This window comes from Monodelphis domestica, chromosome 8 (assembly GCF_027887165.1).
Source record: "Monodelphis domestica isolate mMonDom1 chromosome 8, mMonDom1.pri, whole genome shotgun sequence".
In the NCBI taxonomy this organism is placed as follows: Eukaryota; Metazoa; Chordata; class Mammalia; order Didelphimorphia; family Didelphidae; genus Monodelphis; species Monodelphis domestica.
Window position 1 is genome coordinate 26,476,599 of NC_077234.1, and position 12,296 is coordinate 26,488,894.

General features: G+C 33.6%; 1 protein-coding gene across 1 annotated transcript in view; it reads right to left on the bottom strand.

The window, feature by feature from the left end:
• SI (sucrase-isomaltase) overlaps window positions 1-12,296 on the bottom strand; it is a 101,808-nt gene that overhangs the window by 35,328 nt on the left and 54,184 nt on the right. Inside the window, exons 26-30 of the mRNA XM_001368258.5 lie at window positions 9,807-9,961; window positions 5,227-5,395; window positions 3,334-3,430; window positions 3,110-3,222; window positions 2,872-2,997 (exon numbers count right to left, since the gene is read on the bottom strand). Of these exons, the coding sequence (XP_001368295.3) occupies window positions 2,872-2,997; window positions 3,110-3,222; window positions 3,334-3,430; window positions 5,227-5,395; window positions 9,807-9,961 (660 nt within the window). The remainder of the gene's footprint in view (window positions 1-2,871; window positions 2,998-3,109; window positions 3,223-3,333; window positions 3,431-5,226; window positions 5,396-9,806; window positions 9,962-12,296) is intronic.

The window sequence follows — 12,296 nt, forward strand, 5'->3', positions numbered from 1 at the left end:
GAGCTAAAAATGATTGTCCTTCCCAAAGGAACTGAAAACAGGAACCCAATTAATGAATGTGTTTATTTTTCTTTCTGATTTCTTCTTCCCATGTTACTCTTAAATCCTCTAAGTGATATATGAACTATAAATAAAACTATAGCAAATTGATGATGTCCATTAAATCATGTTGGCATAGAGCTCTACACTTTAATTTAAATTTAAATTTAAAAATGTTTTTTCTCACAATAGTTTTTAGATAGTAGTATAAATGCAATGATCACCATTTTACAGATGAATAAACCTCATGAGACCCAGGGAAATTATTTTATTCATTGATTGGGAAGAAAGAGTTTTCCAAACTTTTAAGAGTGAGCTGCTGTTGTGATTGCATTATGGCAAGATGAGTAAAGAACTGAGATTTCCATTAGTAAGTCCAGGTTAAAATCTTAGCTCTTATTGTATTGTCATTAGCAAGTCTCTCGGCAATTCAAATCTATTTTCTCATCTATAAAACTGGGATTATAATGTTTTAAAGGCAATGGTGGAGTCTGGTGGATAACATCATAGTCTCAGAATCAGGGAGATTTGGATTAGTTCTCCCTTCTGACACATTTGGATACATTTTCTGACCTCCTACTTTTTTTCTGGACATTTGCACTGGATTTCTCTTATGCCTAGAATGTTTTCCTTCCTCATCCCCACCTTTTGAGTTCTCTATATTCTTCAAGTTCCAGATCTTCTATAGGAAGCCTTTTCCAGTTTTTCTGCATTCTAGTTTCTTTCTTTGATTGGCTATTTCCAATTTATCCTGTATGTAGAATGTTCATATGTAGCAATTTATACGTTGTCTTCCTATTGTATTGTGAACTGGAGGGCAAAGAGTATATTTTGCCTTGCTTTGTATCTTGGCACTTTGAACAGTCCTGAAACATAGTAGATATTTAATAAATGTTTCTGACTTACTAACTAGTGTCACAAGCAACTGTCTACAACTAGAAGTTGAGTAGCAGGTCCTGATCAACTCAGGTAGAGAGCATTTACGCACTGGGAATTCCCTACTCCAATGAAATCCGAGATGGTACCCAAATAAATCTATGTATATATATGCATATGTATGCAATGCTGCAATGTGTATGTCTATGTATGTGCATGTATCTATATGTGCATCTATACATTTGCAGTTGCCTATATTCATATCTGTATTTGTTTATTTTATAGTATCTATTCTTCACTGGGCATTAATGAAGGCCAAATAAGATAAGATATATTGTTTTGCAAATTATGTGTTCTATGAATGCCTGTTTGGTGATTCTAGGAGCTAATATTGATATAGTGCTTTAAAATGAATGAAGCATCGCAATATTATTTCATTGGTGCTTCACAACAACCCCATGATACAGGTGTTATTATTATTTCCATTTTATAGAAGAGGAAGTTGAGGCAGAGAGAAATTAAAGGTCTTGCTCAAACATTAAAAAATTAATAAGTAACCAAAAGAAAATTTGAATTCAGGTGTCCCTGACTCCAATTCAACCACTCTGTCCATTACTTCATCTGATTTGTCCAGTCACACAGTTGGTAAGTTCTTCAACTCAGGTCTTTCCACACTAAACCCCAATATGTTTTTCATAATACTATGTATCCTCTCAATATTAGATAGTCTTGTTACTCTTTCTCCTTATGTTCTTATAGATGCTATAAATTATAATGATATTAATCATTGGTTGATCTAACTGTATCCAGACTTGCTTAGTATCTCCCAGTGAGTAAAGAGAAGATCCAGAATTTCATCCAGGATCTCCAACTCTTTTCAACTGACAAGATTATCCAGTGGTACCTTGACACATGAGCACGTTAAGTCATGAGCAATTTGAGATATGAGCAGTCATGATCAGGATTTTTTGTTTTAAGTCATGAGTGGATATTTGAATCATGAGCTTCCACCTGTGGGAGGAGCCCAAGAAGGATGAGGTAATCCGTACAAGGGAGATTAAGGAAATGTTGAGGATTTGACACAGGAACAAATAACAAGCTTGGCCATGGAACTAAGTAAACTTGTTTGTCAAGGTACCATTCTGCTTCTACACTATATTGATGAAGAAAAGTATTACTAACCAAAAACTATATATATCAAGTGAGTATGTTTTAGTCCTAGGTACTGGATGCTATAGAAACTCCTGAGGTTTGAGGACACATGATCTTACATGATAATGTCCTAGATCAATTTTATGTTTTTCTCTAAAGGAAAAAAAATCCTGGCATGCTTGATGTGATAGAAGACAGAACCCCCTACTATGAAGCTATGCTACTAGTCTTTATGAAACAAAAAAGTAAATGATTTAATGATGTCACGTTGAGTAATATGGTTTCTTAAAAAGTATCATGGAGATATGACAGAACATTCAGAGATATGCTCATATGCTGAACCTCCTAACTAATCCATAGAACTGGGAAAAGGGTAACTCATCTTCTTTCAGTTGAATTGAAAAAAAAAATAAGATGTAAAGTTAAATATTCCCATTGTTACAAATCCACCAATGACATTTCAATAATTTACTCATTAACTTATTGTCAGTATCTATGGAAAATGTCTCTTCAATATTTTCTTCAATAATTAAGCTTACCAGTATTGATTTATTTATTCCATTACTTAATGTAAATGAGCAGATGGTAGAGAGCAAGTATGGCACTAATCAAAGAATACAGGCTTGGAATCAAAAACCTTGGGTGACTCACCTAACCTCCATGGACTTCATTTTCCTAACTGCAAAAATTAGTCATTTATACTAGATGGATTCAGAGACTTCTTCAATTTCTAGATCTGTGATTTTAAGATGTTTTCAGATTCATTCAAATAACAAACTTGCCTTTGCTAATTAAAATACCTACATAAGGGATCTGGGCTTTCACCATCTCATCGTAGAGGGACGAAATCTCAGATGTGTTTCGGTATCCATAACGACACAGTTGGAATCCCAAAGCCCAATAAGGTGGCATAACTGGATGGCCAATGAGCTAAACAAAAGGAGGAAAAAGTATAGTTTTTGCTCTGTGATTTAAAGGAACCATAGATTTTTTTAAAGTTTTTTTTTTCTATCATCAAAGGAAGACATGAAACCATTCCTACCTCATGATATTGCCTAGTTGCCCCTTCAGGGGTTGGACCCAAAAACATATAAAAGTCCAAAATTCCTCCTAGTGTGCGGTAAGTAAGAGCAGGAGTTGGTTGGAATGTCACATCTGGAATGAAAATACACATTTAACATCTTGCATACTGACACTTCATTTAGAAATCTCAAGAAGCAAAATCACTTTTAAAAATGCATTAAAAACACAGTTCCATATATTTACCCATTCCATTACTGTTGAGCAAAAGAACTCCATGAGCATTACCCTCATTCTCCATGACCATGTGATAGGGATGAAAGCCATAGGAATTAAGTTTATACTGAAAAACAAAATGGTACATCTAATTGTAATCGAGATAGTATTCTGGGTTTCAGTGGTTTGGTATGAGGGAGGCTGGGGATCTTACTACCTAATTAGAAGATCAGCACATCCTGTGAGTTAAATGGACCTGTTCTTAATGGCAAACCCACATAATAATAAAGAATAACATTTATATAGCACTTTAAGGTATGCAATGTATTTTGCTTTTTAACTTACAAACAATCCTTTGAGGTAGGGGCTCTCATTCTACATTCTATTCATTCTAGAGGCTGAGAGAAAAAATATCTGAGGTAGGAATTGAACTCAAAATGTTCTGATTTCAAGTCAACATTCTATCCATTAGGTCACTTATTTGTGTATTTTAATGGAAGGAAACAATTCAGTTTCCCTTGTAAAGTCATTTTTAGTATGCATTATCCATGTTTTAAAATTGCTTCTGCTTTAAAGTATTCAAGGGAGAAGGGAAGTGGATGGGTTTTGTTCTCAGCTTTTGTACTGATATTTCACTAATGTGAAATAGCTTTTTCACTAATGAGAAATATTTATAGGACAAAGAAAGCATCTTCTCTTCTAGAAAGAAAAAAAGAAAGCCTGAATCCACCATCTCATTTTAAAAAAAGAACGTCAAAATATAGGAGCTCTCTGTGATAGCGATTATTTAGTTAATGTCACACCATCATAATATCGATGTTTTCTTGAAATAGAGTTATTAATCTTTTTTTTGGTGTGTGTCATCAACACCCTTGGCAGTCAGAGGAAGCTAGTCAAACCTTCTTAAAAGCATGTTGTTAAGTATATAAAATAACATATAAAGGATTTCAAAGGAAGTCAGTTATATTACAAAGTTATTACAATGCTAAAGAAAAAAGTTCACAAACTCTAGATTAAGTACTCTTATTTTAAGTTAAGAATAAATTCAAGTAAAATAGGTATATCCAATGTAGCAGTTCAACCTAAATTTGGGTTCTTGTATATTAGCATCATTAGTACAGAGAGATCATATTCTATTTTTTCCTCTAACGCCATAAGTATAGCCACTAGGTGGGCTGCTGGCTAAACCTCAATTATGAGTATTAGTTACAAAGGAAAGCCTTTGTTCTCAGGATACTAAGTCATGGGTGAAATTGGGGCAATTGTAGGGGACTTGTTTTAGCTTTTGAATACTGATTAGAGGACAGAATTTAAAGGTGAATGTTGAAAACACAGTTTTTCCCTGGAAATCAGAAGGTTTTGGACTATCACCTTGATGCTTACATCTGAAGCTCGGAGCTACTAAATAAGTTCATAGGATCACAGTTCTTATTCTGCAAGCACAATTCAAAGTTTAAGTGACTGGACAAGGTGAGGATTAGAGATGTGCTCTGAACTTGGGTCCTCTGACTCTATGGTAGATGTGAAAATGAGTCCATTCTTTTTTACTTAGAAACAAATCTCTTTTTCTAATCTATTTTTATCCCATACAACATAGACCTAGAAGATAAAAAATTCAAGTAGTATTCAATGACTTGCCATTGATTCATAGTATATCTGGTGGCAAACATTAATGGTACAAAATGGAGCTATGAACACTCACTCATATACATACATACTCATGTATATATGTGTAGGTGAGTGTGTGTGTAGAGTTCTGTATTATGATTTCTTTCTGAGAAATACTTTAACTACATCAGAAAAAAATAACCATTCAAATGAGGAACAGAGATTGACGTCAGTGCAGTAATTCCATTGTAGAAGTTCCTATAATTCTGTTGGGTGGCCCTCTGTGAGACATGAAGGAAGAACCAAATCACTTACACCTGGTGGCTGGTCTCTGGTGAACATTCCCCAAGTATGCCAGTTCAGATCTCGCTTAAATGCAGTATGTTCAACTTCCCCAAATCCATAAAGGAATTCTGAGGGCAGGCGAGTTGATATCTGAATGAATTGGTCATGAAAAGCAAATCCAGGCAGCTGAGAATCCCAACTAATTGGCAACAACACCAAAAAACAAACAAACAAACAGCAATTATATTCTTAGTAATAAATACATTCCCCCCCAAAATCAAGAATACTAAGTCTACGTCAATGTTATGATTACTATGTTAATAATATTTTACATTGATAAATATCTTGGACATTTACATGGGTATTTCTTCTTCTACCCAGTCCTAGAAGAGGATTATATATATATATATATATATATGTATATATATATATATACATTTGTATTATTTGTATTTTGTAATATATTTTATTTGTATTTTGTTTGTATTAGGCTCTACAAATGTAGAGACAAATTGAAAAAACAACATCTCCAATATCTGCTTTTAATCTCTGTGACTTTGTTTAAACCCATAATCCAACTAGAAATTATTTTTCTTATCTAATTACCTAGATCAAGTAAAGTGAAAATTAATAACAAAATATCCAAAGTATTTTTAAATATAAAATATAACTAATGTGGTGAATCAGGATGTAAAATGAAAACAGATTATCTTAAAATAAAATTATTTATTAGCAGAAGTTTAATTCAATCTCCACTAAAGACATTCTCTGATACTTCATAAAATCACACATATAGCTCAAATTCCATCATTTTACACCTAGGGAATATAAGACCCACAGAGGTCAAGGGATTTGCCCAAGTCTACAAAGGTAGTAAGCATTAGAGTCAAGAATTGAACCCTGGTCTTCTGACTTCAGAAATGTGTACCCTTAGCATCTTTCACTAAAATGACTGCATTCTTCAAAGCTAATCCATCCAATTGGACACCCATTCATCTACCTATCCATCCATGCATCTGTCCATATTTCTATTCATTCATCTGTCTATACAGCCAGGCATCCAGGCAAGCTGGCTAAATGGAATATCTGAATTCAAATCAGTCAGTTGAATTCAGTCAGCACACTAACACAGCAAATGCTATCACAGCTTCTGCTAAGATGGAAAAATCTTTTGTTCAGCCCTTTAAATTTATATGATGATTTGCCTTGTTAACTTTGGAGATAATGGTCAGCAAGTTGACCAAGGATGATGGAGATTTTGGCCATAGTAACTTTTGACCATCTACTAAGTCATAAATGGCTCATGCTCTGCAAGAGAGAGGAATGAATCTGTGTTGATGAGCCTGGACATCTTTGAAGTCTTGGATATGTAATTTCTTCAATAATAGCAAGAATGATGTAGTGCTTTTAAGATCTACAAAGTGCTTTATAAATGACAACCCTGGGAGATATCTGCTGTAATTATTTTAGAAGTAAGGAAATTAAAGCAGACAGTAATTAAGTGATTTGTTCACTGCTTTGTTTGTCTTTGAAGTCTTTGAAGCCAGATCTTCCTGACTGAAGGTCCAGACAAACTGTCTACTTCACCCAGGGTGTTTGACTCAAATAGAAATGAGGGTCATTCTTAAGTATTCTTGAGGACTGCACACTGACTCAGTTTTAAAATGGCATATTATCTATTTTTTGTATTTTTATTTATTTTGTTAAATATTTCCCTATTATATTTTAATCTTGTTTAAGCTTCACTCAAAGGGGATGCAAGCCATGTATTTGAAAACTCTGTGCTGTCCTATCTAGCTCCAGTTACAATATCCCAAGTCTTTATGGGAGTAAAAAGATGGTCCGTCCAGTGAGTAGAATGCAAGATGTGGAGTCCAGAGGATCTGTTTTCAAATTGTGTTTCTTATTCTTACTGGCTGAGTGACTTTTGGTCAGTCATTTTACTTTCCAGTGGCCCAAGCAATTCTCTTGCTATTATTTACAGGTGAAGCTCAGCTAGGTAGCATAGTGGATATATATGGTGCCCTGCCTAGAATCTGGAAAACTTATCTAAGTTCAAGTCCAGCCTCGGACACTTTCTAGCCGTGGACCCTGACCAAATCATTTTACCAGATTTGCTACCATTTCAACATCTGTAAAAAGAGCTAGAGAAGGAAATAGCAAACCACCCCATATCTTTGCCTAGAAAATCCCAGATGGGGTCATGATGAATCAAACAGGATTGAAATGACTGAACAACAAAATAACAAAAAAGAAAGCTTTCATATGAGGAATTGTCCATATCAAAGAAATAATAGCTCTAGACCTCTATTATCTTCACTATTGATTTTTAAGACAACCATGTCCCTTGATCCAAAAGGAAAGAGAAATAAATAGGAATGGGGGTCTATTGAACATGACACTCATGAAAATGGGAGTGTAATCCACACTTTTCTGAAAGGCTGTTTTGTTTTTTTAACAATTTATGTTTCCAGAGAAAATTAAAATGTATTTATTGTAGATAGCTTTGTTCTCATACTCTATTGGCATGAGAAGTCCATGATGAATCTAGTTTTGGTGAAGATAAGGAAGCCACTAGAAAATTCTATCTATCTATCTATCTATCTATCTATCTATACAAATTCAACATTTTCTGGACTTGCAAAAATATGGAATATCTTTTTATCTATATTGATGGCTTAGAAATAAATAACATAAATTCTTTTCATTATGATTCTCAATATTAATAGCACTTTATATACAAAATTCTAAATTTTTTCACCATAAAATATGTATTCTGTAAAATTAGGAGTATGTCATATTTTCTCTTACTTTCCCTATCTCTTTCTACTTTTCCCCCCATGTTTATCATTTCCCACTCTTGAATCTTCTTCATTATTTATCTTGCTCCATTCATTGTCCCTCCTCTTCTCTTTTTCTTCCTTTGGATTCCTGTCAGCTTATGGTCCTTCTGTCAATACATTACTCACTGAGCATCCCAGTCCAACACATAAATAAGAAGAAAAAAGTGATAGCAAGAAAGAGACCAAGGATTTTTTTCAAGATGAAAAGGAAAACAGATTTTGTTCCTTACTGGAGCAGAGAAAAATGACTAACAAAATGAAGACAGCAAATTATGAATAAAATTAGAACATATTTCTTTTTTATTCAATTTGCTCATATCTTTTACTTTTGATATGTGAATATTATTTTTTAAAGTTAAATACCCCTCATATAAAAAGGAGAGTTAGACAAGAAACTCAGTAAACAATTCCACTGGTGCATTTGTGATGAATTAAATTTATTTGCTATTTTTCCCTATAATATTCAACTATCTCTTCTGGCAGACCTTTATTTTATTTTCCAACCTGTGAGTCAAATAATAATTTTTTAAAGTATTCAGATTTAATATACATAATTTCTTTTGCATTAGTAACCATGAATTTTACACTCAGTTCTGTTTCAAGCTGCTGAAATGTAGTAGAGATAGGTTTAAAATGTATAAATTGTCCTTTAAGATGTGGCTAAAGTTATTCATCATAGATATGTCTCAAATTATTGTCATTATGATTAATAATATGTTTACATATATCCATATGTGCTATATGTACAGGTAAACATGTATAAATGCATACATAGATATTAAAACAAATTGGTGAGTCACTCTTTTCCCTATCCTATGCAGCTGGCCATTTTGTTTAGTGGAAAGACTATTGACTCTGGAATCAAAGGTCCCTATTCGAACCCTGACTGTCATGTTGGAGCAATTTTTTTAAGCAAACTACCTAACCCATGTGACCATCTTTTTTCCATTTTTTAAAGAAGAGAATTGGACAAGATGACTTTTCATATTCTATTTCTATTATCCTTTGAGAATAAGAATACTTTGAATACTTCTTGTTATGACACAGGGATACAGTTTTGTTCTCCGTATTAGACTTTGGTCTCTCTTCATCACTGGCATTTAATCACTGGATATCAGCTCCAGTTTCAACAGTTCTGTCAGCATCCTTAATCCAAAAGGTTTAAAATAATCCAAATTCTAAAGGCTGATAGGCCCAGCAATAATCCCTCTGGATACCTGTCTAATCTTTTGGTTCTCAACTTGATTAGGAGGCAGAAGCTGACATTTTGCAAGGAAATCAATGTCACCAAAAATGTGAATGAAAATCTAAGCAATTGCATCAAAAGATTTCCTAAAATCTGTTCATAACACCCCTAAAAGAATGTGGTCTATCTAAAATAGAGCAAACTATTCCTCATTACAAGGCAGTATGATCGTAATAATGCCTGACATTTTATATAGTACTTACAAATTTACAGAGCGATTTATACAAAACATTGTCTTTCAGTTTCACTTATCCTCAAATGTATGGAGTATGAGTACTAACAATATCCATTTTAGAAATGAGGAAGCTGAACTCCAAAGAAGTTGTTACCTGCCCAAGCTCATCGAATTTAGTAAGTGGCAAAAGTAGATTTGAACTCAAATCTTCTTTATTCTAAGACTTGTATACCATTCACTAAAGAATGCTGCTAACTCTAAACTCAGAAGCAAGTTTCTACTTCCCTTCTTCACTTTCCTAAACTAGAATCCAAGTGCCGCCCACTCCAAATACACAGTCACTTACATGACCACTCCTGTGCTCCTTCGACGGATCTGGATCCCAAATGGCTTTTCCTTAATTTCAACGTCATACAACCGTCCTTCGTAAGTGCTGCTTGGACTGCTAGAAATATTTAGAGGTACCGGAACTTCATATCTCTTTTTGTCAGCATCATAAATCTATGTGGCAACAGAGATGGTCATGGATAAGACAGATTGATTTTTTAAATGTGTCAATGTTATTCCACTCACACACCATGAAATCATTTACATAATGAGGAAAGCAACACCAGGGGAACAGATCTTAGAAATATTCTGTCTAATAGTCATCCCTAAGCTTTCTTTGCCAAATGGAGAAAGAAGGAATTGTTACATATTGTTTATTAAGATTCTGTAGCCATATAGTAGAAAGAATTTAGAAGTATCCAAAGCTTCTTTTTTGGACTTTTTAGGGAAAATAGCCCAAATTATGGATTCTTTTAATAAATGTTTTGCTCTTTTAGTAAAATGCAGGTCCCCCAAATAAGTAGTAAAGTTTTAAACTTATTAGGCAAGATTTGGGGGTACCCTATATAAACAACTGAATTATTGAGCAGACTTACTTTAATGAATGGTTAAAGCACTATTCGTAAATTTTATGTAAATTAGCCTTGACATCTTCTTTATGATAATAACTGGCATCCTCTATGCTATAAGAATTGGTTCCACATAGCTAAATTTTGACCCAAACCCAAGCTAAATTTTGGTATCCAAATGTCCAAAGTACTACAGTATCCATTAAGGGTTAATTCCTGTCCCATAGTAATAGATTGGGAAAAAAAATAATGCAGGATTAATAAGTGACTTATCAGGTTATATTAATTCACAGACACATTTTTTAAAACCCTGACCTTCCATCTTGGAATCAATACTGAGTATTGGTTCCAAGGCAGAAGAGTGGTAAGGGCTAGGCAATGGGGGTTAAGTGACTTGCCCAGGGTCACACAGCTGGGAAGTATCTGAGACCAGATTTGAACCCAGGACCTCCCATCTCTAGGCCTGACTCTCAATCCACTGAACCACTCAGTTGCCCCCTCACAGGTACTTGTTTGTAATGGACCAGAGTGAAAAATGCTTCTATAATCACATACTTCATCCATATAACCTCAATAATACAACTAGTATGTATATAGTATTATAAGATTTGTGAAGCTCTTCAAATGAGCTCTTTTGATGCTCATAAAATCCCTGACCTGCAAGGTAGGTGTTGCTCTTATCCCCATTTTACAGATGGGAGACACAGAGGTATAGATGAGTTAAGTGGTTTGCCCAAGGTCACATAGCTACTAAGTGTCTGAGGCAGGATTTGGACTTATACTTTCCTGCTCCCATGTAACGAAACAATAACAACATGAAAAGTAATAGTAACAATAATGATAATAGCTAACATTTATATAGTACCTATTATGTAAAAGGCACTGTGTAAAAGATTTTAAAATTAAAATCTCATTTAATCCTCACAACAAATCCAAGAGGTAAGAGCTCTTATTATCCCCATTTTACAGATGAATAAATTGAGGAAAACCAATTAAGTGCCTTGCCAGGGGCCACACATCTAGTATATTCAAGGTCAAATTTGAATTCAGGTTATCGTCACTTCAGGCCCAGGACTTTATGAACAGTATTTATTGTATTGTATTGTATTTAAATAAAAATAAAAGCTAGAAAGTCTTCTTAATGAACCCAGGAATACTTTTATTATTGCTCTTCATTGGAATCATGGTACTTCACAAGTATTTCATAGAAAAATACATTTTTAGAGAAAGAAGGGGTCTTGCATTTCACCTAGTTCAAATCATCGAACTCACAAATGAGTCTATAGAGTCCCAGGAGTAGCACGTGTATATTGTTTTCTTCAGTCAGTTTAATTCAGTTAACATCAGCTTAATTAATCTTTCTTTACTTTCTAGAATGGTTAGAGCAAGTCCCAGCTCCACTAACAAAGCATTAAAGTACCTACCTTTCTGCATCTTCTCCAAGATTACCATTTTTGTCATTGTCATTTTTCTGGATGTGAATAGAAACCTCAGATTGCTTTTGATTTACAATTCCCATATTAGTACTTACCTAGAACATTCTTTCACATATATTAATAGATGTATTATTAATATTCTAATTAAATGATAATTATTTTATGATGTTACTTATTGGGCATTTAATTATTAATAATTATTGGTTAGATTATTAATTATCTAAGTTTCTTCTTTCAAGAAATTTGTGTTCATAGTATTTAACTCTTTATTTTGTGGGAAATGGTTTGAATATTTGTTAGTTATTGATGACAGGTTTTAAACTTAACATCTAACAATTGGCCGCAAATGTAATTGGAAATATTGATAGGTAAATAGATAGAGAGATAGATAGATAGATAGATAGATAGATAGATAGATAGATAGATAGATAGATAGATGGATATATAGATATATAAATATAGATATACACAAAAATAAATAATGAAATATACCATATCACATAG